This window comes from Euleptes europaea, chromosome 20, assembly GCF_029931775.1.
Source record: "Euleptes europaea isolate rEulEur1 chromosome 20, rEulEur1.hap1, whole genome shotgun sequence".
Lineage (NCBI taxonomy): Eukaryota > Metazoa > Chordata > Lepidosauria > Squamata > Sphaerodactylidae > Euleptes > Euleptes europaea.
The window spans coordinates 8962121-8985982 of NC_079331.1; the positions used below are offsets into that span (position 1 = coordinate 8962121).

Here is a 23862-nt window from a genome sequence, read left to right on the forward strand (position 1 = left end):
GCCTACTCCTCCCCCGGCCGGAAGTGAGGGCGAGGCGGCGGCGGGCGGCGGGCGAGCGGGCAGGCTTTGCGGCCTACACTTCCGGCGGCGGCCGCGGGGAGGCCGGGGCATGAGCGACGCGGTGCAGCGGACGCTGAGCGCCTTGCCCGGCTGGCTGGGGCAGGCCGAGCCGGGGGCCGGGCCGGGCGGAGGCGGCGGCCCGGCCACCTCGAGGCTGGGCGGCCTCATCCGGAGCATCACCGCCCTCACCTCCAAGCATGTACGCGGGCGCGGGGGAGAGGGGCCGGGGGCTGCTTCGGGGGGGGGGCTCTTTCCCTCTTCCCTGCCAACCTCGCAGGGCTGTTGTGCAAGAGGGAGGGCCCTTGCCTGGAGGAAAGGCGGGCCGTTGCCGTTGGTGCCTTGGCGGCCTGGGCTTCTCGTGTCTCTGGAGGGGAAGCCGAGAGTCAAAGAGATGGGGGCGGGGCGGGGGAGAGATGAGAAGTTGGCCCATTGGGTGGGTGGGATCCCACTTTAGGGGGGGTTGGACTAGATGACCCTGGTGGTCCCTTTTCCAACCCTGATTCTTCTAGGCATGGAGTAGGGGGTCACTAGGGGTGTGGGAGGGGGAGGTAGTTGTGGGTTTTTTGCATTGTGCAGGGGGTTGGACTAGATGACCCTGGTGGTCCCTTTTCCAACCCTGATTCTTCTAGGCATGGAGTAGGGGGTCACTAGGGGTGTGGGAGGGGGAGGTAGTTGTGGGTTTTTTGCATTGTGCAGGGGGTTGGACTAGATGACCCTGGTGGTCCCTTTTCCAACCCTGATTCTTCTAGGCATGGAGTAGGGGGTCACTAGGGGTGTGGGAGGGGGAGGTAGTTGTGGGTTTTTTGCATTGTGCAGGGGGTTGGACTAGATGACCCTGGTGGTCCCTTTTCCAACTCTGTGATTCTTCTAGGCGTGGAGTGGGGGGGTCACTGGGGTTGTGGGAGTGGGAGGTAGTTGTGGATTTTTTGCATTGTGCAGGGGGTTGGACTAGATGACCCTGGTGGTCCCCTTCCAGCTCTATGATTCTTTGAGAACTGTTGATTAACCTCAGTTACATCGTAAAAAAAAGTTATCGGTCATTGGTGCATGGGAGGTTTTTGCCTTGGGTCGGCTGCTCTCCAGGTGCACATTTCCTCCCCATCCAAATTCTCAAAACTCAAACAATAAGCCCCCCATGCAGAGTTTTGGGAATTCAGATGGGGGGGCGGAATGTGCATCTAGAGAGCGGCAAAACATCCCATGCATAAAATGGCCTGTGTTAAGTGGCGGCAAGTCACTTCCGACTCATGGCGAACCTATGAATCAATGTCCTCCAAAGTGTCCTATCCTAAACAGCCTTGCTCAGGTCTTGCAAATTGAGGGCTGTGGCTTCCTTTGTTGAGTCCATCCATCTCTTGTTGGGTCTTCCTCTTTTCCTGCTGCCCTCAACGTTTCCTAGCATGGTTGTCTTTTCCAGTGACTCTTTGCCTTCCCATAATGTGACCGAAGTAGGACATGGGTGCTAAGTGCTGTCTCTTCCGACTTATGGCGACTCTATGAATCAGATTCCTCCAAAACGTCCTATCTTTGAAAGCCTTGCTCAGATCTTGCAAACCAAGGGCCGTGGCTTCCTTTATTGAGTCCATCCATCTCTTGTTGGGTCTTCCTCTTTTCCTGCTTCCCTCAGCTTTTCCTAGCATTATTGTCTTTTCCAGTGACTCTTGTCGTCTCATGATGTGACCAAAATACGACAGCCTCAGTTTAGTCATTTTAGCTTCTAGGGTCAGTTCAGGCTTGTTTTGATCTATAACCCACTGATTTGTTTTTTAGGGAAGTCCAGGGTATCCATAACACTCTCCTCCAACACCACATTTCAAAAGAATCTACTTTTTTCCTATCAGCGTTCTTCAATGTCCAGCTTTCACACCCACACATAGTAATAGGGAATACGATGGAATGAATTAACTTAACCTTAAATGCTTGAAGATAGCGCTCTGTATTGTTGATTCCTATATGTATATTTAAAGTCACGGTCAAATTGCATGTAGCAATTCAGTGAGATTCTGTACATTAGAAGACCATGACACAGAGAAATTAAAATATGCAGGAATAATCTGTGCCTGATGGGACAGGATGCCATTTTTGCTACTTTGCCCAGTGTACTTTACGAGCGTGCTTCTTTTTTACTTGTTCCTTGTTAGGAGGAAGAAAAATTAATCCAGCAGGAAATAAGCAGCTTGAAAGCAACAGTTTCTGCACCCTCGACTACCCTGGTAAATTCTAAAAGTAAAACTGCGTTCCCGTGCCTTTTGTTCTGTGTATGTATGTGATTATCCAGTGACAACTTCCTCTGAATACATTTAACTTGGCCTGTGTTGTTTTTCTTCATGCAATTGTTGTTCAAGCCGGCTTTGTTAATATCAGTGAAATCGACAATAACAAACTACATGGTGAATTGCTAAACTTGTACCGTAAAATTATTGTGTTATGAAAACAGCCTTAGTAGTAAAAGCAACAAATACTAAAATGATAAGCAGTAGTAAAAATATGGCATCTTACGACCTGGTAGAGAAACACAAAACTACAGTTTACTGGTGTATGCTACATGTGATGGTAAAATAGCCTGGCTTGAATGAAGCAGGGCGACCGAATGTTTCAGAAGTCGATTCTTTTTGCTTCCCTCCTGGGGTCATGTGTAAATCAAACTATCCAGCTTCTTTACTGTGCTTTGAATGCTTGTTGCATGGTTTATTATTACTATTATTATTAGCTTCATTTATAGTCCGCCTTTCTCACTTGGACTCAAGGCGGGTTACAGGTAGGCTAAGAGCGATTCAGTTAATCAACGAGAGAATTTTTAAGTATGATTAAAAGCATTTGACTCTCTACCACAAAGATTCCTGGTAAAACAGAATAATGGAGGGGCGCTGAGCGGAATGAGAAAAAAAACTATTCAGCTGAGCGGAATGAGAAAAAAAACTATTCAGTTCATCAACAAGTGGAGTACAAAATGCTGTCCTGTAATGTTTTAAAGTTATGCATTTTAACACATTGTCAGCCACTTTGGTTTTAAATGCGAGGCTACTTTAAACAAATAGCCAAGTTACATATGGCTGATACACATACTACGGGGTGAGTAACTTCTGTGGACTGATTTGCAAGACTGGTTTGAACTCGGTAGAGCTGGAAACTCTGTGCCAAACTGTGAGCCAAAGTGTTTACAACGCTTCATTTCTTTATTTCAGAGGCTGATGAAGGAATGCATGGTGAGGCTTATTTATTGCGAGATGCTGGGCTACGAGGCCTCGTTTGGATACATCCATGCGATCAAGCTAGCCCAACAAGGAAACCTCTTTGAAAAAAGAGTCGGTATGTATCTGGAAGCATTGCATGTCAAGAAAGTAGGCATGTAGGGTGGCTTGGTTGTTTCCGTTCAGAGCTGGATACGTGCACAAACTAAGTATACTAGAGTTTAGGGACTCAGTTTGAGGCGCTTCTAAATGCAGGGTTTTTTTACTGGATCGCCATAGTTTGGTCATGCTTGTGCTTAAGCTTAACAGGATGCTGTACTTGACGGACCACTGCTTGATTTCAGCCTGTACTCTTTTGATACAATTACCCCCTGCCAGTCTGTGTAGTTCTTGAATCCATTCTTTCATGGCCAATAAATTGTCATCACATAAAGCTGCCTTATACTGAACCAGACTCTTGGTCCATCAAAGTCAGTATTGTCTACTCAGACCGGCAGCGGCTTTCCAGGGTCTCAGGCAGAGGTCTTTCATATCACCTGCTTGCTTAGTCCCTTTAACTGGAGATGCCGGGGACTGAACCTGAGACCTTCTGCATGCCAAGCAGAGGCTCTACCACTGAGCCATGGCCTCCCTATTCCTCCCCCTCCCCACTTTCTGTTTATCTTGTGGGGGTATTGACTGCTCTGCAGAGACTTCAGTGGCTATTATGACTTGAAGAGCGCCATCTTGTTAAATTTATATGCGTATTGATATTGTTATGTTGTTTTTTAAAAAAATTACTGGAAGATTTTATGGTTTTATTATATTGTCATTGCAAATTGTCGTTACCCGCCCTGAGCCCGGCCTGGCCTGGAATGAGGGCAGGCTATAAATTTAAATAAATAAAATCCAGGGCTCTCATAAATTACATTTTGCCCTACAGAAATATTAACTATTCGCTCACACTTTGTACAAGCAATTTGTTTTTAAATGTCTTTTGTCCCTCCCTGATTGATTAGAAAGTGTTTGGACTGCAGTAATTCATTTCTTCTTTTTTCTTTTTTAGGCTACTTGGCAGTTTCTTTATTTCTTCATGAGAATCACGAGCTGTTGCTTTTGCTTGTGAACACCGTAGTGAAGGTACACTTTAATGGGAGGTTTGGCACTAAACATCATGCTGACCTTAGGCCTGAGTGTATATATTTTTTCAGTGTGACTCAGAGCATCATATGTACATTCAAAAATAAAATCTTTTTTAGCATCTGGACCTTAATGAAACACATGGTTTAACTGACATTTCTATAAATCTAAAGTGAGATCTTTAAGTACATACTTTGCTTTTGAGAGTTCTTCTGTGGGTGTGAGAATCTTCAAAATGGATTCCTTTCAATAAATTTGGAACTCTTTTGAAGGCTGCTTTGCATTCTCTTAGCACAGGACGTTGAGTTTGAGTGTTTTTGCAAAGTCCAGATAAGATCAGATTACTGGGATCTCCTTAAGTAAAATAAATAAAATTTGATGAAGATAATTTATCTACCTTTATTGTGAAGTTTCAATTAATGTTGGAGGTGACCTGGTTCTTAATCAATATAAAATGAAATGCACGCATTTCACAATGAAATGCACGCATTTCACAATGAAATGCACACATTTCACAATGAAATGCATACTTTTGTTAAAGGGCATCTGTGTTCTTGTGTATAAGGAGGAGGTCAGGCAGGATTACTTCTCCATGTTTTGAGCCTAAACATTCAGTGCTGACTTATGAAAGACACAGTATGAATTCCTGAATGAACAGAAATCTCCAACATTATGCATAATTAACCTATCTTCTAATGTTAGATTTCCATTATTGGGAGGGGAAATAGCAGTTTTGTTTTCATGCCTCTGGCAGGATTTGCAGAGCACTAACCTAATGGAAGTATGTATGGCCCTTACTGTGGCAAGTCAAATATTTCCACGGGAAATGATTCCTGCTGTCCTTCCGCTAGTAGAAGACAAGCTCCAGCATTCAAAGTAAGTATTTGTTTTCAAAAGGGAATTCTTAAGTATTACACCATCAGAATTATCTTTGCAATTCGCAGACCTATTAACATACACTACAACGATGGCCAGAATAGTTTTCCCCTCTGTATCCCTTTTTCCTTTAAATTTTTTTTAAAAAAGGGGAATTCTGGGAAACAGTGTTTTTAGAATTATTGTCAACGGATGGCCCAGGCTAGCCTGATCTCGTCAGATCTCAGACGCTAAGCAGGGTCAGCCCTGGTTAGTATTTGGATGGGAGACCACCAAGGAATACCAGGGTTGCTGTGCGGAGGAAGGCACTGGCAAACCACCTCTGTTAGTCTCTTGCCTTGAAAACCCCATAAAGGGGTTGCCATAAGTCGGCTGCGACTTGAAGGCACTTTACACACACACAAGAGTTCCAGACAGGTTTGGAGATAATAGGCAGAGTTCCAGACAGGTTTGGATATAATAGCCAGATTTAGTAAGATTACATGTTTATTTATCTATTTTACTTTCAGGGAAATCATTAGAAGGAAAGCAGTGCACACACTGTACAAGTTCTACCTGATTGCTCCCAACCAAGTCCAGCACATCCATGACAAATTCCGAAAAGCACTTTGCGACAGGGATGTGGGAGTTATGGCTGCCTCATTGCACATTTATCTCCAGATGGTAAAGGTGGGATTCTCAAAAGCAACTAAAGTATGGTCATACCAGTTTGCTTTTACAGGTTGAGTATACCTTTATTCAGACATCCAAAATCCGGAGCGACCCTGAATCCGGACCTTTGGAGCCAACATGCAGGCAGATCCCTGCCGCCGGGCCTCTCCAAAGTATGGAGAAGCCGGGCAGCGGGGAGATCACTTTAGCTTCCCTGCCGCAGCCGAAGTTCAAATCCAAAAGCTGGACAGATCCAAACTACGGTCCCAAGCTGTCCGGAGGATGCTCAACCTGTACCAGATCCTAGTCCAACACTTTTAACTACTGCACCACTCTGGCTGTCCTCAAGGCAGCTTACAAACCATAATTAAAAGACTGCAGATTAAAACTTCGAGTAATACCCCCAGATTCATTTGTATAGTTTGTGTTTGTGTCAGCTGTGTCTTGAAAATTTGGGGGAAAGCCCTTTAACTGGGAAGTGCAAACTTGTAAGAGGAAATTGAGGAAAGAAACATTAATAACGATTTCTTCTGTTATGTATGTTTTGCGTAGCACTGTGCGTACAATGCGATTTTTTTTCTTTATGTCTTTCCTGTAGGAGAACTCGTCTGAATACAAAGACCTGACAAGCAGTTTCATAACTATTCTGAAGCAGGTGGTGGGAGGAAAGCTCCCCATAGACTTCAATTATCACAGCGTTCCCGCACCTTGGTTACAAATTCAGCTTTTAAGAATACTGGGATTGCTTGGAAAAGACGATCTGAGGTAAACACTCTCTTCTTTGCTCTGAGCTACTTGAAGGCTAGTATCCGCTCACGGTAGGGTTCCCAGCTCCAGGTTGGCAAATATCTGGAGATTTTGGGGGTGGAGCCTGAGGAGGGCAGGGTTTGGTGAGGGGAGGGACTTTAATGGGGTATAATGCCATAGAGTCCACCTTCCAAAATGACCCTTTTCTCCAAGTAACCTGCTCTTTGTCGGCTGGAGACCAAAAACGGCCAAACGGTTACTATGGAGGGCCAGCAACAGGGCATATAATCCCTCCTGGCACTGAAATTCAGAGGTCTACTGCCTTTAAATGTGGAGTTTCCCTTTAGTCTGTGGTAGGTCTGTCCTCCATGAATCTGCCTATTCTCTTTTTAAGGCCTGTGGCCGTCACTACATCCTGTGGCAGTGAATTGTTTCCTAAGGAAATAGCAGGAGATCTCCAGCCATCACTGGGAGGCTAGCAACCCTACCTCATAGGGTTGTTCGTTTCATCAGTGCTGTTCCTTGGGTATGCTATCTTCTTAGCTCTAGGTGCAAAATGCAGGAATGGTCGGGGATACTAGGGAAGAAATGTCACCACCTAAAAACAAAATTGCAAGAGTTTAATGGTGGTTTTTAAGTATGCAGATAATGTATTGCTTGGTTTACCATCTGCCTTACTGTATGGAAGATTTAATAAAGTTTCATATCTGGATCGGGTCTGCCCATGTGGAGAAGGTAACATAGAAACAGTTACACATATCCTCCTTAAGTGTCCACTCTACGATAGGGGCCGTTCCAATCTCATAGACCCATTACTTGCTGATAGGGAATGGTTACCTACCAGTTCAAAGGTGTCTTACCTTATGACCACGCAGGATCCAACAAAATTTATTGACTCAGTGGCAAGGGGTTTATTTTGCTTGTAATTAGAGAACATGATTGCTACTTTGCACCATATAATGGTTAACTCAGGATTAAATAACCAAGTAACCAATCTAGTGGGATTTGTATGTTCTTATAAAAATGATTTTATAGTAAACTTTACCATATGATACCCTGACCTGGATGGCCCAGGCTAGCCTGATCTCATCAGATCTCAGAAGCTAAGCAGGGTCAGCCCTGGTTAGTATTTGGATGGGAGACAGCCAAGGAATACCAGGGTTGCTGTGCAGAAGGCACTGGCAAACCACCTCTGTTAGTCTCTTGCCATGAAAACCCCGAAAGGGGTCGCCATAAGTCGGCTGCGACTTGACGGCACTTTACACACACACACACCATATGATACCTGCATACTTTATATCATGATTTTACTGTAAACTCTACTGTACGTTTTCCCTTTTAATGCCAATAAAGGCTTTCGTATTCATTCATTCGTATTGCTTGGTTTTCACTTTACAGAATTCTGAATTTGTAGCTAGAATTCTGAATTTTTAACTGGAATTCTGGATTATAGCCATTTAGACAGTTCTTTTCTGCTCCTTGCTTGTAGAGACATTAGATCATGATCTCATTTGTTCTCAGTAGTGAATAATAGTTATAGTATAAAGGTGCCTTTGTATACAATCGAGGTCTTAAGGCTATGTCCTTTAAAAAAAAAACCTTAACTGTTCTCGAATGTTTCTATAATTTTTTTTTTTACAGAACCAGTGAGTTAATGTATGATGTTTTGGATGAGTCTTTAAGGAGAGCAGAGATAAATCACAACATTACATATGGTAGGTGAGAGCATTTTTCTCCTTATGTTTAGAAAACGCAACCTGCTGGCTATGATACAACAAGCTTTTAAATCATAATCCTAGATGGTCATTTGCTTGGGGTGGGGAAATGCATACGCAGGTGGATGTGATTCGAAAGCTTTTGCTACAGCCTGCTGAACGGGCAAGGACATTTGGAGTAGAAAAGCTGCTTGTTTCTTTCTCTAGTGGAAAGGGACAAACATACAACTATATACAATGGTATTTCAATAGTCCACAAAGGTATGTATAAATGTGTTTTTTTCAATAGTCCATAAGGGTACATAGATCCAAGAAGATTCCAATAGTTGGTCACAAGACCTCAGCAGATGTGTAAAAGACTATTATGAAAGGAAGACGATCGTTTCATTCTTCATCAGTTCCATTCAATTCATGCAGTTCAAAAGGTATACAAGGTTCAAAAATTCATTTCTTCCCCTTAGGTATAAATCTTATAACTATATCCATTGGCAAATGTAATAGTCCATATGACTTAAAATCTATAGAGGATATAGTTGGAATAAACAGAAGTCATTGTAAATGTAACAGTTCCACAAGGGTATCCCTTGTGGAACTGTTACATTTACAATGACTTCTGTTTATTCCAACTATATCCTCTATAGATTTTAAGTCATATGGACTATTACATTTGCCAATGGATATAGTTATAAGATTTATCCCTAAGGGGAAGAAATGAATTTTTGAACCTTGTATACCTTTTGAACTGCATGAATTGAATGGAACTGATGAAGAATGAAACGATCGTCTTCCTTTCATAATAGTCTTTTAAACATCTGCTGAGGTCTTGTGACCAACTATTGGAATCTTCTTGGATCTATGTACCCTTATGGACTATTGAAAAAAACACATTTATACATACCTTTGTGGACTATTGAAATACCATTGTATATAGTTGTATGTTTGTCCCTTTCCACTATTGTATGCATTGATTACACTTTGATGTTTCACTCATTTGTGTTGTAGTAACTATAGCCTAAGATTCCTGCACTACTTTCCTTATCCTTGATATTAGTGCAGAGGTGTTGATTTTGGTTTGCTGTTTCTTTCTCTGGGCAATCAGCTGTCGTGTAAAAAAAATAATAATCAAATTTGTGTGGCTGTCTCTCTCCCCCACCTGTTTACATTACTCTCTAGAGTTATGGCTAATTCAGCATCACAAGGAGGTGGTAAACGTAAGCCATTTCCGGTGACTTAAGACCTGATCCCAAATTGTCATCAGTGAATGTGTGTCCAATAGGAGCATTTCAGTCTTATGGGGCCCAGCCTGCGGTCCGAAGTAATGCAGTCTCCTTGCCTTAATGAAAACTAGGCAGATGACGGATAGTTAAATGGGAAACTCTCATAGAAATGGAGAAAAAAATATGTCTGATGCAGCTGGAGCACAGATTGGAAGACATAAAAATAAATTGATGCATTCGGAAATACCTCAATGAGGACATAACTTGCTTGAATGCCCTGTGAAATTTCTGATAATTTGTCGTATTTGTTCAGTGCTTATGCATTTCCTTTTTTTTTTACAAATCCCATTTACCATGTTTTTTCTCTCCCCCCCCCCAGCAATCTTGTTTGAATGTGTCCACACAATTTACACAATATACCCTAAATCTGATCTACTTGAGAAGGCAGCCAAATGTATTGGAAAATTTGTCCTGTCTCCAAAAATTAACTTGAAATATTTGGGTAAGTTTTTTAAAATTTTATTTACCGCGGTCCTCGCTGCCGACAACAGCTCCCTTAACTCTGTAGTAACTTCTTTTACCTTTTAGGGTTAAAGGCCCTGACATATGTTGTTCAGCAGGATCCTAGCCTCGCACTGCAGCACCAGATGACGATCATTGAATGCCTGGATCATCCTGACCCCATTATTAAAAGAGAGGTAAGTTGAATGGTAATAACTCCAACCCCCCTTCAGTCGTCACTTCAAGTTAGTATTCTCCTTTCATTCCCTTCCCTTTAATGGAGCTTATGCCAGTAGCGTACTTTGAAGAGGAGGGCAACAAAGATGGTGAGGGGGTCTGGAGACGAAGTCCTATGAGGAAACGTTGAAGGGGCTGGGTATGTTTAGCCTGAAGAAGAGAAGACTTAGAGGGGGTATGATAACCATCTTCAAGTACTTGAAGGGCTGTCACATAGAGGAGGGTGCCGAGTTGTTTTCTGTTGCCCCAGAAGGTCGGACCAGAACCAACATGTTGAAATTAAATCAAAAGAGTTTCCATCTAGACATTAGGAAGAACTTTCTAACAGTTAGAGCAGTTCCTCAGTGGAACGGCTTCCTCGGGAGGTGGTGAGCTCTCTCCTTCCCTGGAGGTTTTTAAGCAGAGGCTAGATGGCCATCTGTCAGCAATGCTGATTCTATGACCTTAGGCAGTTCATGAGAGAGAGGGCATCTTGGCCATCTTCTGGGCATGGAGTAGGGGTCACTGGGGGTGTGTGGAGGAGGTAGTTGTGATTTTCCTACATTGTGCAGGGGGTTGGACTGGATGACCCTGGTGGTCCCTTCCAACTCTATGATTCTGTGAAGATACAGAGGCCTCAACGTATGAGAGATTTCTATATTTAATGCCTTGTTAAACATATTGCTCTGAAATAAACTGAAATATGACTGAAATGAACTGTCCCATATTTATGTTAATTCTTAGCAGTTTTGTCCCAGTGCATTCCTATACAGAGTTACACTCTTCTAAGTCCACTGAAGTCAGAATCAGAAACATTTATTGTGGCATTGCGCCAATAAAAATTAAGAACATAACAGCAATTATTCAGTGAGCCCAGAAGGCTATAACTCTGTGGAGAAAGGCCAGGGTATAAATGAAGTCAAGAAATACATAAATTCAGTCTGCCTTCCCCTTCAGACTTTGGAACTTCTATATAGGATTACAAACGGGCAGAACGTCACCGTCATCGTTCAGAAGATGCTTGACTACTTGATGCAAAGCAAGGAGGAATATACCATCGTCAACGTCGTTGGCAAAATAGCAGAATTAGCTGAAAAATATCCTTTTTGTTTGTTTTTTGGAAAACTCAGGAATGATTGCATAAGGGCTTGTTTGGCACTGTCGAATATTCCTGCGGCAGTGTTTAAAAGAAACTTTGCATTCGCCGGCTTTAAAAATTACTGAACGTCCAGATGTTGAAGAGCATTCTGCTGGGGTCTTTACAAACCATTTTGCCACTGGTTGCTTACAGATAATTCTAGTAATAGTTCCCCTGATTAAAAAAAGGCCCCCTGTGCAAGCACCGGGTCATTCCTGACACATGGGGTGACGTCACATCCCGACGTTTCCTAGGCAGACTTTGTTTACGGGGTGGTTGGCCAGTGCCTTCCCCAGTCATCTTCCCTTTACCCCCAGCAAGCTAGGTACTCATTTGGAAGGACGGGTGGCTGAGTCAACTTGAGCCGGCTACCTAAAACCGACCTCCGTCGGGATCGAACTCAAGTCGTGAGCAGAGCTTTTGACTGCAGTACTGCAGTCTGCGCCACGGGGCTCCCTTGATTAGTCTGTTAATATGTTTATATCAGAATGGATGACTTTGATCCTGCAAGGGCAAAAAGCTTACAGTGGGCTGGTATTTGAGGTACCTTTCCTTAACGTTCCCGTCACGTATGCTCCTGACAACAAATGGTTCATTCACACGATGAATGCAGTGTTTTCCGTAGGAGGGGATAAAATGCACCCAGACATCCCAAATAGCTTCCTTAGACTCCTTGCTGAAGGTGGGCAAAACGTACTACATTCTGTAATGAAAAACGAGGGCCTGGGTACTTAATTAATTAATTAACCAGCAACACCCTCCCCCCATTCTACTTAAAAGAGAATGTCACATTCTTCATAGGATTTGCAGATGAAAAGGAAGATGGCCAGCTACGGCTCCAAGCGGTCCAGTCTTACCTTGTGCTGCTACAGGACGAGAAGGCGGTTTACCCGCAGAAATTCCTTCAAGTGATGAGTTGGGTAAGAAGAGGCATATCCTTAAATTCAGGTTGCTCTGTTTCTCAGCTGAGTTTTTTGGGACTCACTGGAGATTGCTCTATATTTCTGCTAGGACTTCCATCTGGCCCACTTCCCCTCTCGGATTCAGATGTAAACGCTTGGGTTGTGGGTGAATATTTGCAAACTGTAATTTGCAAACTGGTCATAAAGTTTAAAAAGTAAAGGTAAAGGTCCCCTGTGCAAGCACTGGGTCATTCCTGACCCATGGGGTGACGTCACATCCCGACGTTTCCTGGGCAGACTTTGTTTACGGGGTGGTTGGCCAGTGCCTTCCCCAGTCATCTTCCCTTTACCCCCAGCAAGCTGGGTACTCATTTGACAGACCTCGGAAGGACGGATGGCTGAGTCAACCTGGAGCCGGCTACCTGAAACCGACTTCCGTTGGGATCGAACTCAGGTCGTGAGCAGAGCTTGGACTGCAGCACTGCAGCTTTACCATTCTGCGCCATGGGGCTCCTTCAAACTGGCCATAATGTTTAACCTTTCCTTTTATCCCTTAGAAGCTCCTTGATCCATTGATCTTGAGCAGTGTAATTTTAAATCTAATGTTTGAGGGCTATAAGGACTGAAATAAATCTTGCCAGTGACAATGTAGCCTTGGGATCTCTATCACTTAACGTTCAACAACTTCCTTCCGACAGGTGCTGGGGGAATATTCTCACCTTATGAAGAATGTTGACCCAGAAGTTGTCTTGGCAGATTTGCATAGGATACTCAAGAGAAACGCAGCCGCTGAAACCAAAGCCTGGATTATGTCCGCGGTCACTAAAATAGCCTCTCGTGCCACGTATTCTAAAACAGTCGATAAACTGATAATGGACTTCGGTACCTCCCTGGACACCTGCATGAGGCAATATGTTTATGAGCTGAAACACCTATGTGAAGACAGGGAATCGATGAAAAAATTGTTTCCTGCGGGTGCTAGCTGCGAGGATATCGTGGTGAGTTAACAGCATTGTGTTTTTTACTTGTTCATCACTGAGCCCTGCTGAATTGAGTAATTTTTTAAAAAAATGTTTTTGAGAGGTGAGAGCACCAGGTTTAAACGCCACATGGTTTTAGAACAAAAGGTGCTTAGAGATATTTTACTTATTTTCCGTGGATGGAGGCACAGCCATTTCACATACTAGAGGCGAGATCTTCGATGGCTGGCTAGTCTTGTGTGTGTGTGTGTGTGTGTGTGTGTGTGTGTAAAGTGCCGTCAAGTCGCAGCCGATTTATGGCGACCCCTTTTGGGGTTTTCATGGCAAGAGGCTAACGGAGGTGCCAGTGCCTTCCTCTGCACAGCAACCCTGGTATTTCTTGGTGGTCTCCCATCCAAATACTAACCAGGGCTGACCCTGCTTAGCTTCCGAGATCTGGTGATATATAGGATATACACATTCAATACTGCAGGCCAATCTACAGGCCAGCACTGATGTGTCTGGTTTCTACCAGAGACAACATACTGCTAGCTAGGGCTCTATTCTTGCCTCAGAGGTTCAGGGTGTGTCAGATGTGTGTGTCCTGAATGAGCATGTTGTATGGTGTGCTTAGGAGAAACGAGATACACACACTGGTTTAGTTTTTTGTTGTGCTAAGCACAAAGACTAAACTGAGGTTATCGTATTTTGGTCACGTCATGAGACGACAGGAGTCACTGGAAAAGACGGTCATGCTAGGAAAAGTTGAGGGCAGCAGGAAAAGAGGAAGACCCAACAAGAGATGGATGGACTCAATAAAGGAAGCCACAGCCTTCAATTTGCAAGATCTGAGCAAGGCTGTCAAAGATAGGACATTTTGGAGGACTTTCATTCATAGGGTCGCCATGAGTCGGAAGCGACTTGACGGCACTTAACACACACACAGGCACAAAGAAAGGTGAACAGAGTCTATATGAGTTTGGTCCAGTGCTGAGGAACAAGAAATCTTTCTGGTCCAGCTGACCTTTTCCTCTGTCCCCTTCTGCAACCTCCTGGGCTGAAGCACAGAACTATTCTTTATACACTTTTGAATTTTAAACACATTTTCAGATTTGGCCAGAAAAATACCAGGCGTGTGCTTGTAGGCTCCCTCTGCCTCCTTGCCAGTCCAGATTAATTCCCCCCTGTGTGAATCGTTAATATGAATGTTAGAATAGCTAAGTGTTCTCTTGGGTAAGTAACTTGCGCATGGGATGTACCATTGGCACAGGAGGTGCTAAATATCAACAGGTTGGGTTTATACGGCAGGGTGTATTCACCTCAAGCGCTTTAGACCTTAATCAGATTTCGAACTGTTGCTCTAATTCAATATAGGTGGATGCTTCCTTGTCTTTCTTAGATGGGTTTGTAGCTGAAGGACTCGGGCGTGGTGCAGCACCTTATAAACCTCGTCACCAAAGACAGGAGGAGCAGCTGTCTCAGCAAAAAGGTGGGTGTCTCTCTGGGTTATTTCCCGTGCGACCTGGCTGCTGGAGCCCGCTTTACCAGCTGAGAGAGAAAGGAGGTAGAGGGCAGGATCCTTATCTTGCATGTTCACACAGAAGGAGAATTATTGTCTGGCCTAGAAACGTATATAAAATCTCTAGGTAGCAGCGAATTCTACGGAAAGAGTATTTATGGGGTCCAAGCAGCTTAGCTGCTTGTGGGGGGGGGGGCGTCCAGAAAAACGAGTAACCGTAACAAAGATTGCGTTGTTTTTTATTGTTATAATTCTGCAACAGGAGCCTGTTTATGGTTTGTGTGCGTTTTCCACTGCAATTACAGACTTTCTTATGTTCTTATGTTCTTTCTTATGTTCTTCTGCGTGTATGTGTTTTCCCACTTTATGTGCCTGCAGTAGAAAATGCACATACTTTCATACCTTACGAAATACAAATCTGTCTTTTCTCAATTATCAGATAAAATTACCAGAGGCTGTGATCTGTGTTTATCAGAATACTGGTTGAGCACATTATCAGAGACTGCCTCATTATCAAATGGTTCTTCAGATTTTGGTTAGAAGAACTTAACGTGGTTTTTGCAAAGGTGTGCTGAATGCTATTGTGTGAGCCATTATAGTACTGAATTCGTTATCTGATGTTTATTTATTTGATGTTATCATCAAATAAAGACGTTGTTCAAATGAAAACTCCAAAGTAACTATCACTTTGATATTGTAGGCATCTCTCAGGAAGGCATGTGAATTCAAAAAGTGCCCTGCTTCTAAAAACCACACCGAGGCACCAAAAATTATTTGGTTTTTTTATTATTTGTTTTTATTTCATTTATACTCTTGACTTTCTCCCCAACGGGGATTCGGCGTGGCTCTCCTCCGTTTTATGCTCACATCAGCCCCCCCCCCCGAGAATTAGGTTAGGCTGAGAGAATGACTGGCCCAAGGGCACCCAGCAAACCTCCGTGGCAGAGTGGGGATTCGAACCTGGGTCTCCCAGATCCTAGTTTGACACTAACCACTACACCGTACGGGCTGTATTAGTGGTAGGATGCTGAATGTGAACGATTTTGTAGGTATGGCATCAGTGATACACAGCTTCTTTCCTGTAATCCTCTTGTGGGTTTTTTTATCTGTTTTGATGGGCCGGTGCTCTGTATTTGCAGCTTTGAATTTTGAGCCTTATGGATCGTCCCTTTCCCAAAGCTTCTCAACATCTGGCTTTCCTGGCAGACAGTCTCCAACCGGAATTTCTCTGGGTTCTGATGTTTCTGGTAATAGCGCTGAGATGGGACAGAAGGAGTGAGTGCTCTTCTCTTTTTTGCTCTGTTTTAATCCTTGGCTAATTACTAGTTGTATAGCCAAATATATACATACAAATGTATATAATGCCTATACAAATGTATATATCACATTTCTAAGTTGCCTCTGCAAAGCAAAGCTCCCTCTCAACGGGGAGGGGCCGTGGCTCAGTGGTAGAGCATCTGCTTGGCATTCAGAAGGTCCCAGGTTCAATCCCCGGTATCTCCAGTTAAAGGGACCAGGCAAGGAGGTGACGTGAAAGACCTCCGCCTGAGACCCTGGAGAGCCACTGCCAGTCTGAGTAGACAGTACTGACTTTGATGGACCGAGGGTCGGATTCAGTATAAGGCAGCTTCATGTGTCCATGTGTTCAAGTAAAACAATAAATCAAATAACTGAACAACAGCAAAAGTGCAACCCAGATCAGCAGTAATAAGATTAGAATGACTGCTCAGATAAAAACATAATGAAGCAACAGGGAAATACTTGTGAGTGTGATGTCTATAATAAAGGTAAAGGTAGTCCCCTGTGCAAGGACCGGGTCATTACTGACCCATGGGGTGACGTCACATCCCGACATTTACTGGGCAGACTGTGTTTACGGGGTGGTTTGCCATTGCCTTCCCCAGTCATCTTCCCTTTACCCCCAGCAAGCTGGGTACTCATTTGACCGACCTTGGAAGGACGGGTGGCTGAGTCAACCTGGAGCCGGCTACCTGAAACCGACTTCCGTTGGGATCGAACTCAGGTCGTGAGCAGAGCTTGGACTGCAGCACTGCAGCTTTACCACTCTGCGCCATGAGGCTCCTTCAAACTGGCCATAATGTTTAACCTTTCCTTTTATCCCTTAGAAGATCCTTGATCCATTGATCTTGAGCAGCGTAATTTTAAATCTGAGCCAACCTTGAGCCGGCTACCTGAAACCGGGATCGAACTCAGGTCGTGAGCAGAGCTTTTGACTGCAGTACTGCAGCTTGCCACTCTGCGCCACGGGGCACTGTTCACTGAAAGAAGAGTCACTTAAGTTGAAGGGAAGCTGGAGAATACTCGAACCCACCCCAGTAACTCCTGCCTTTCAATACTTCTCAATGGCCAAAAGGTGCTGAGGCCCCTTGTGCAGAGGTTCCCTTAAATTTGGTTGGTCTCCAACCTTCTCAGTTCGTGGTACAAAAAGGGCTTTCCTCTTTCGAGCTCCTTCTAGGCCCTGTACTGACCTTTCCTAATGACGTGTTCTTTAGGACCAACAGTTTGAAGCTGGAAGGCGTGAAGAAACTATGGGGAAAAGAAGGCTACCTCCCCAAAAAGGAAAGCCTGGTGGAAAAAGAAGACAGTTTAAAGCCCCCCATAGAGAGCAGTCTTCCTGCGGAGCATCCCGCCGGAAACTTCGCCTTGCACTCTGAGCGGGAAATTACCAGCCTCTCTGAGGAGGAGAAGGAGAAGCAGCAGCTTGCCTCGACGCTCTTTGTTGGCCTGGGAACGCAGGGCAGCGTCAGCCTGGTACGAGAGCTCTCTAAAACTTTCTAGCAGCAGCCCTCATCAGCGTTTCAATAAGTTGGGGGATATTTACTGCAGCCGAGTTTTTCAGACTCGTGCTCTGAACCCTCCGCTCCGATATATAAGTGTACGATCAGGATAGCTTCCAGGATACCAAGCTTCCATTTGAAGCTATGTAGAGGATCTCCCTTTATATTCCCCCCCTTGGTTCCTTAAAATACGCTGGTGTTTGTATTTTATTTATTTAAATTTCTAGCCCACCCTCCCCAGCCAAGGCCAGGCTCAGGGCAGGTATCAACAATAAAATCACCTGTTACACACACACACACACACACACACACACACAATCATAAACATTTAAAATGGCCATCTGTCAGCAATGCTGATTCTATGACCTTAGGCAGATGATGAGAGGGAGGGCACCTTGGCCATCTGGGCATGGAGTAGGGGTCACTGGGGGTGTGGGGGGGAGGTAATTGTGAATTTCCTGCATTGTGCAGGGGGTTGGACTACATGACCCTGGTGGTCCCTTCCAACTCTATGATTCTATGATAAAATATCCAGACATGTTGTGTGTGTTAAGTGGCACCAAGTCGCTTCCGACTCATGGCGACCCTATGAATCAGCATCCTCCAAAAACAGCCTTGCTCAGGTCTTGCAAATCGAGGGCTGTGGCTTCCTTTATTGAGCCAATCCATCTCTTGTTGGGTCTTCCTCTTTTCCTGCTGCCCTCAACTTTTCCTAGCATGACTGTCTTTTCCAGTGACTCTTGTCTTCTCATAATGTGACCAAAGTACGACAGCCTCAGTTTAGTCCAGACATACCAAATCATTAAAACATAGATGGCGCACAATTCATGCAGTACCCGCTGAGTCAAACAGGCCGGCAGGCCAACCCCCTCTGGCTCAATTGCACTAAATACCAATCAATCAATCCTTTATTGGCATACACAATACCTGCAGGGAACATAATCATACAATTTTACTCAACGGAGCTCGCCTGTTCCCGTTTACAGTGTCTTTCGCGGATCCACATTGCATATTGCAAAAACTTGGCTACATGGTCAATTGTGGCCACATCCTGGGTAGTCATCAGGAAGGCTACCTTGCGCTCAACTGGGTGCCCATTCCCTACCAGCGAACAACAGGTTGATGAACTTAAGGCGGGCACTCTGATAAAAGGGGCAGTGAATTGCACTAAATATCAAGAAAGAGGGGGGGAGGGAAGTAGGGAGGCCAGCATTTAAAAGTTACATTTCTGTCTGTCTGCTTTCAGATGGGCAAAGGAGATCCTACGGCGCAGAAATTCAAAAGGAAACCTAAAATGGGTGAAGCGCCAAATAGCGAGGAATCGTTCAGTGTCCAGAGCAGGGCCTGCCCAGACCTCACTCCTTTGCCCGACGCGTTGTCTAGGAACAGAAAGCCCTTCCAAAAAAACGGGCACCTAAGATTCCGGAAAGCTTCGCTGAATTCCTCCGAAGCTCCAGAGTCGAAGGCGGCGTTGGACAGGTCCCATTCTCTGCCAGAAGCTGGGCTGGGGGAAAAGCTTCAGGGTCGCAGGTTCTCGCCTTCATCTTTGTTTGCAGACGGCGACCTGGAAATTTTTCAGCCTTCTCCCAGTGCTCTGCCTGTAGTCAAAAGGCCACTCTCTCTGACGCCTTGCGTACCAGAAGAAGTAGCCAGATGTCCTCATTCGGAGGCCCTAGAACTCTGTGGCGATGAAACCCTTGTGTTGTACGTGTGTAAAGTATGGAAAGAAGACAGCCTCGTACTTTTCATATTTCTTGCCAACAAAAGCACCTCTACGCTTAAAGCTGTAAAGCTGGAATTTGAACACTCCAAACATTTTAAGGTAACAAGATGGTTTGTGTTTTCTTAGCGATTCTATTTTCATTTCCTTCTGAACTGAACATAAGAAAAGCCCTGCTGGATCAGACCAAGGCCCATCAAGTCCAGCAGTCTGTCCACACAGTGGCCAACCAGGTGCCTCTAGGAAGCCCACAAACCAGACGACTGCAGCAGCACCATCCTGCCTGTGTTCCACACCACCTAAGATAATAGGCATATTCCTCTGGCCTGAATTGAAGACCTAGTATTTAAAAACAACACAACAAACCTTTTCTAGACATTAGGAAGAACTTTCTAACAGTTAGAGCAGTTCCTCAGTGGAACAGGCTTCCTTGGGAGGTGGTGAACTCTCCTTCCTTGGAGGTTTTTAAGCAGAGGCTGGATGGCCATCTGCCAGCAATGCTGATTCTATGACCTTAGGCAGATGATGAGAGGGAGGGCACCTTGGCCATCTTCTGGGCATGGAGTAGGGGTCACTGGGTGTGTGTGTGGGGGAGGTAGTTGTGAATTTCCTGCATTGTGCAGGGGTTGGACTAGATGACCCTGGTGATCCCTTCCAACTCTATGATTCGGTGATTTGTAAATCCTCTTTGTTCATTCTCCGCCCCCCCCTTTTACTTTGTAGATCTTTGAAAATCTTGGCTGCCATTTTGCAGAAATAGAAGCTCAAAGCATAGAAAGCTCCCAGAAGTGCGTAACGATGGAGGAGCCGTGCTCAGAGGGGATGCTGTCTGGGTCTCTCGGTTACCATCTAGAGTCAGAGATGTGCCTCAGGTTTTCAGTAACTTTAGCGCTGTTGGATTTTATTAGGTAATAAGTGGTTTTGCTTAACAAGTGGATGTGTAATGCAGTCAAGCAATCAATGTTGGTCTGAATTCTTTCTTTAACTTCATTCATTCATTCAAACCTTTATTGGCATAAAACTTTTAAGTATATCAATCAGTCGTTAACTCTCTTTAACTTCATATTGCTTGCTACTCTGTGTACATGATGTGCATCTGTACGAATTGTTTTCCAGGTTTATCTGAAAACTAAGGGGCTGACCCATGTATTTTCGTAAAATGTCAACTGCCTGGGGTTGTAAAAGAAGGGATTCCAAGACTGTTTTCCAGCGTGGTATAGTGGTTAAGAGTGGTGGTTTGGAGCTGTGGAGTCTGATCTGGAGAACCGGGTTTGATTCCCCACTCCTCCACATGAGCGGCGGAGGCTAATCTGATGAACTGGGTTGGTTTCCCCACTCCTCCACACGAAGCCAGCTGGGTGACCTTGGGCAGGTCACTCTCTTTCAGCCCTACCTACCTCACAGGGTAGCTGTTGTGGGGAGGGGAAGGGAAGGTGATTGTAAGCCGGTTTGAGTCTCCCTTAAGTGGTAGAGAAAGTCGGCATATAAAAGGCAACTCTTCTATTTTTGCTGCTTCAGTAGGATCATTCATAAAGGATTTTGTTTGGACTTTTCAGTCCAAAATGTTTAGTGAACAACCTGATTTTTGAATTGCTTAACTTTTTTTTTTTAACAAAAGTTGATATAAAAATTTCAAGTTCTCTAGTGATTGGGCAGGGAGATTTTTTTAAAAAAAACTGATTCAGAATGCTGTGCAATTATTTTTTAATTAATTTTGTCTTGGCAAAATCTTTCCCAGGCCAATGAAAACGACCACTGAAGAATTTGGAAAACTGTGGCTCTCCTTTTCTAACGATGTCAAACTAAACCTAAAAATGACATCATCTCAGGGATCTTTATCGGCTGTTCTAAACACCTTGCAGCAAAAACTAAAGCTTCACATTGTGGATATCATAGGTAAGTAACTAGGTACGTCTTCCAGTTTGTACCATGTATGATCCAAACTGGTAGCAGTAGAGTGAAATAGATTTCCCCCCCAAAAGCAACTGTTAAACCATGTGAATGTAGATAACATGTTGGTGAACGTGTTGGGGGTTGTCTGAAAGGTACACATACGGCAGTATTCATATAGGCCAGTGGGATTTTATAGTTTTGATCAGCAAATTTGCACGTCAGAAACCCCTCTGTGAAATCCCGCGAGGTGTCAGAACAGGTTGGGAGAGAATGCATGTTACTTTTTGAGGAATCGACGTCCAGGGAATCGTTGGGCAGGCCGAACAAGTTGCTCTTTGAAACCAGGCCAGAATCTTTCGAACATCTCCTTAGTCTTGTAGGGAAGGAGAGGTTGTGACTTCTTCCCCAGGTGTACGTTGCTTTACCAAGTAAGGCTTTGAAGAAGAGGACATGGTTTTTATATGCCGACTTTCTCTACCTCTTAAGGGAGACTCAAACCAGCTTACAATCACCTTCCCTTCCCCTCCCCACAACAGACACCCTGTGAGGTAGGTGGGGCTGAGAGAATGTGACTAGCCCAAGGTCACCCAGCTGGCTTTGTGTGTAGGAGTGAGGAAACAAATCCAGTTCACCAGATTAGACTCTGCTGCTCATGGGGAGGAGTGGGGAAACAAACCTGGTTCTCCGGTTCAGAGTCCACTGCTCCAAACCACCGCTCTTAACCACTGCACCACGCTGGGGTTTAATGCAATCCTTCAATTGAGACTATAGCAAAAACTATGTATGAAAAGAAGCGTTAGTTATCATGCGGAACATCTTTTGCAGTTAAGGGTAAGATGTCTCTCTTTTAGGTAATGAGGGAATAGCAGCATGCCAGCTGCTTCCGTCGGTCCCCTGTTTACTGCACTGCCGTATCCATACCGGGATGTTGGGCCTGTGGTTCCGGTCACCCTGTCCTGCTCTTCCAGACTGTTTACTTTACCAGTGCCAGAAGGTGATGGGAGAATCCTGAGGGTGCCCTTAGTGCCTCCATTTCCGGCAGCTGTTGGAAGGAAGCGTGTGATTGTGCAGGGGTTTACCAAAAGCGAATCCGCCTCTGTTCCTGCTTATCAAGGGCGGGTGTTGTGTAAGTATAGGCCCTACGTACCTCTGGGGATGTATTCTTAGGTGCCTGTCAAAAACAAAAAAGCTCAGGATATATCAGTCACTGACGAGTGGCCAAATAAAAGCATCAGTAATTGTTTGAACGAGACGTGTTGTCTTGACTTAAAAGTATGTATTTTCTGTTACATACTTGTGTAGGTCACAACACTTTAGTCATAGGAGCGTCTGCTACTTAACAAAGTAGTTCACATGTCTTATGTTGTCAAGCTGCTCCTTAAACCTTGTGCGTTTTATTCCTTTGCCCCCTCCTTAAAATGGCATCCAAAGCTCTTGCAGAGCTGTCCGTTCGCTTGACTGGTCGCTCAGCTGCTCGCCAAACCATGTGCGAAACTGACGTTGGGTTGCAAGGTATTGCTCACCGTGATTGTCCGCCATGCTGGCTTGGCGTTATGTTAAACCGAAAACGTTGACTCGGTAACAACCAGTTTCCTGGATGCTGGGCTTTGGGGGGGGGGGGCTAAGTTGTCGTTCAGAGTGCCTCCCAAAGGATTTGCTCGCATAGATAATATGTTTTATAATTTAAGACGAGCGGGCGCAGTTTGGCTTTCTCCGTTATTGAGATGCAGTTTTTGACTTGCAAAAAACTAAGGCTTCCCTGCCTATGGGTGTCCATGGGTGCTAAGTGCCCTAAGACACCCTCCCCCCCTTTTTTTGGGATACCGTGTCGTCATAGGAATCCTTTTGTGATGATTTCTGTGGTGGGAAATAGGTCCGGGGAAATCTTACGCAAGAACTGAACGGGCTTCCACATGGATTTTCAGATACATAGCTCAGGAAAACGTCAACGCCCGAAAAAATATTTGTTTCGGTGCGCCAGGGCCAAGCCGGACGAGGTGTCCAAACCTCCCAGCACTTTTCCCAGGTTCGATTATCAGGTTCCGGAGTCCTGATTCGGATTGTGACTGCAACATGGTGATTGAAGCCTGCCCCTCCCCCGTTCCATTCTCCTGACCTAAAACGGCTCCAGGGAACAGCTGTCTGGCCTCTCGGGGTAAACATATAATTCCTGTACCTATATGTTTTCCCTACAGGGCAAAATAGCAGCACCCTAAAGCAGGGGTCCCCAGCATGGCACTCCAACAGCAGGGGTCCCCAGCATGGCACTCCAACCCCAGCATGGCAGGGGTCCCCAGCATGGCACTCCAACACCTTTTGTGGTGCCCGCCAAGTGTTTTAAGGAAGTGGGTGGGGCTAGGTAGGACTTTTGCCCAGCAAGGTTTCTGATTGGCTGTTAGAGATTTGACTGACTGAGCAGATTTTTTTAAAAAACTCTGCTTTGGCAGCAGCTGCCCCCACGGCACAAGGATCTGCACTGTGTGAAATTAAGCCGCGGCAATCATTTGCGGCTGGCCCCACCTCCTGCAGCAGCCATTTTGTTGCCACGCCCACAATGCCGTGTCAGAATTCCGAACGTACCCGCAGGCTCAGAAAGTTTGGCAACCCCTGCCCTAGAGCTGCTTCAGATCAGGACAGTGG

General features: G+C 44.9%; 1 protein-coding gene across 1 annotated transcript; it reads left to right on the top strand.

The window, feature by feature from the left end:
• Nucleotides 1–109: 109 nt before the first annotated feature.
• Nucleotides 110–22234, top strand: AP4E1 (adaptor related protein complex 4 subunit epsilon 1). The gene is made up of 21 exons (XM_056865872.1): nt 110–259; nt 2202–2273; nt 3246–3369; nt 4297–4370; nt 5125–5246; nt 5756–5915; nt 6496–6662; nt 8286–8359; nt 9956–10078; nt 10165–10274; nt 11251–11390; nt 12001–12113; nt 12233–12351; nt 13032–13331; nt 14667–14781; nt 15951–16086; nt 17325–17583; nt 18856–19431; nt 20053–20237; nt 21068–21225; nt 22074–22234. Exons 1-21 carry the CDS (start codon nt 110–112, stop codon nt 22232–22234), a joined length of 3438 nt encoding a protein of 1145 aa, XP_056721850.1.
• Nucleotides 22235–23862: the final 1628 nt, after the last annotated feature.

Excerpts from the sequence above, each read along its gene's own strand:
- AP4E1 (XM_056865872.1), top strand. The coding sequence starts at position 110 with ATGAGCGACGCGGTGCAGCGGACGCTGAGCGCCTTGCCCGGCTGGCTG. Across the intron at positions 5,916-6,495 it reads TTTATCTCCAGATGGTAAAG|GAGAACTCGTCTGAATACAA; the intron begins GTGGGATTCTCA and ends TCTTTCCTGTAG. Across the intron at positions 19,432-20,052 it reads AACACTCCAAACATTTTAAG|ATCTTTGAAAATCTTGGCTG; the intron begins GTAACAAGATGG and ends TTTACTTTGTAG.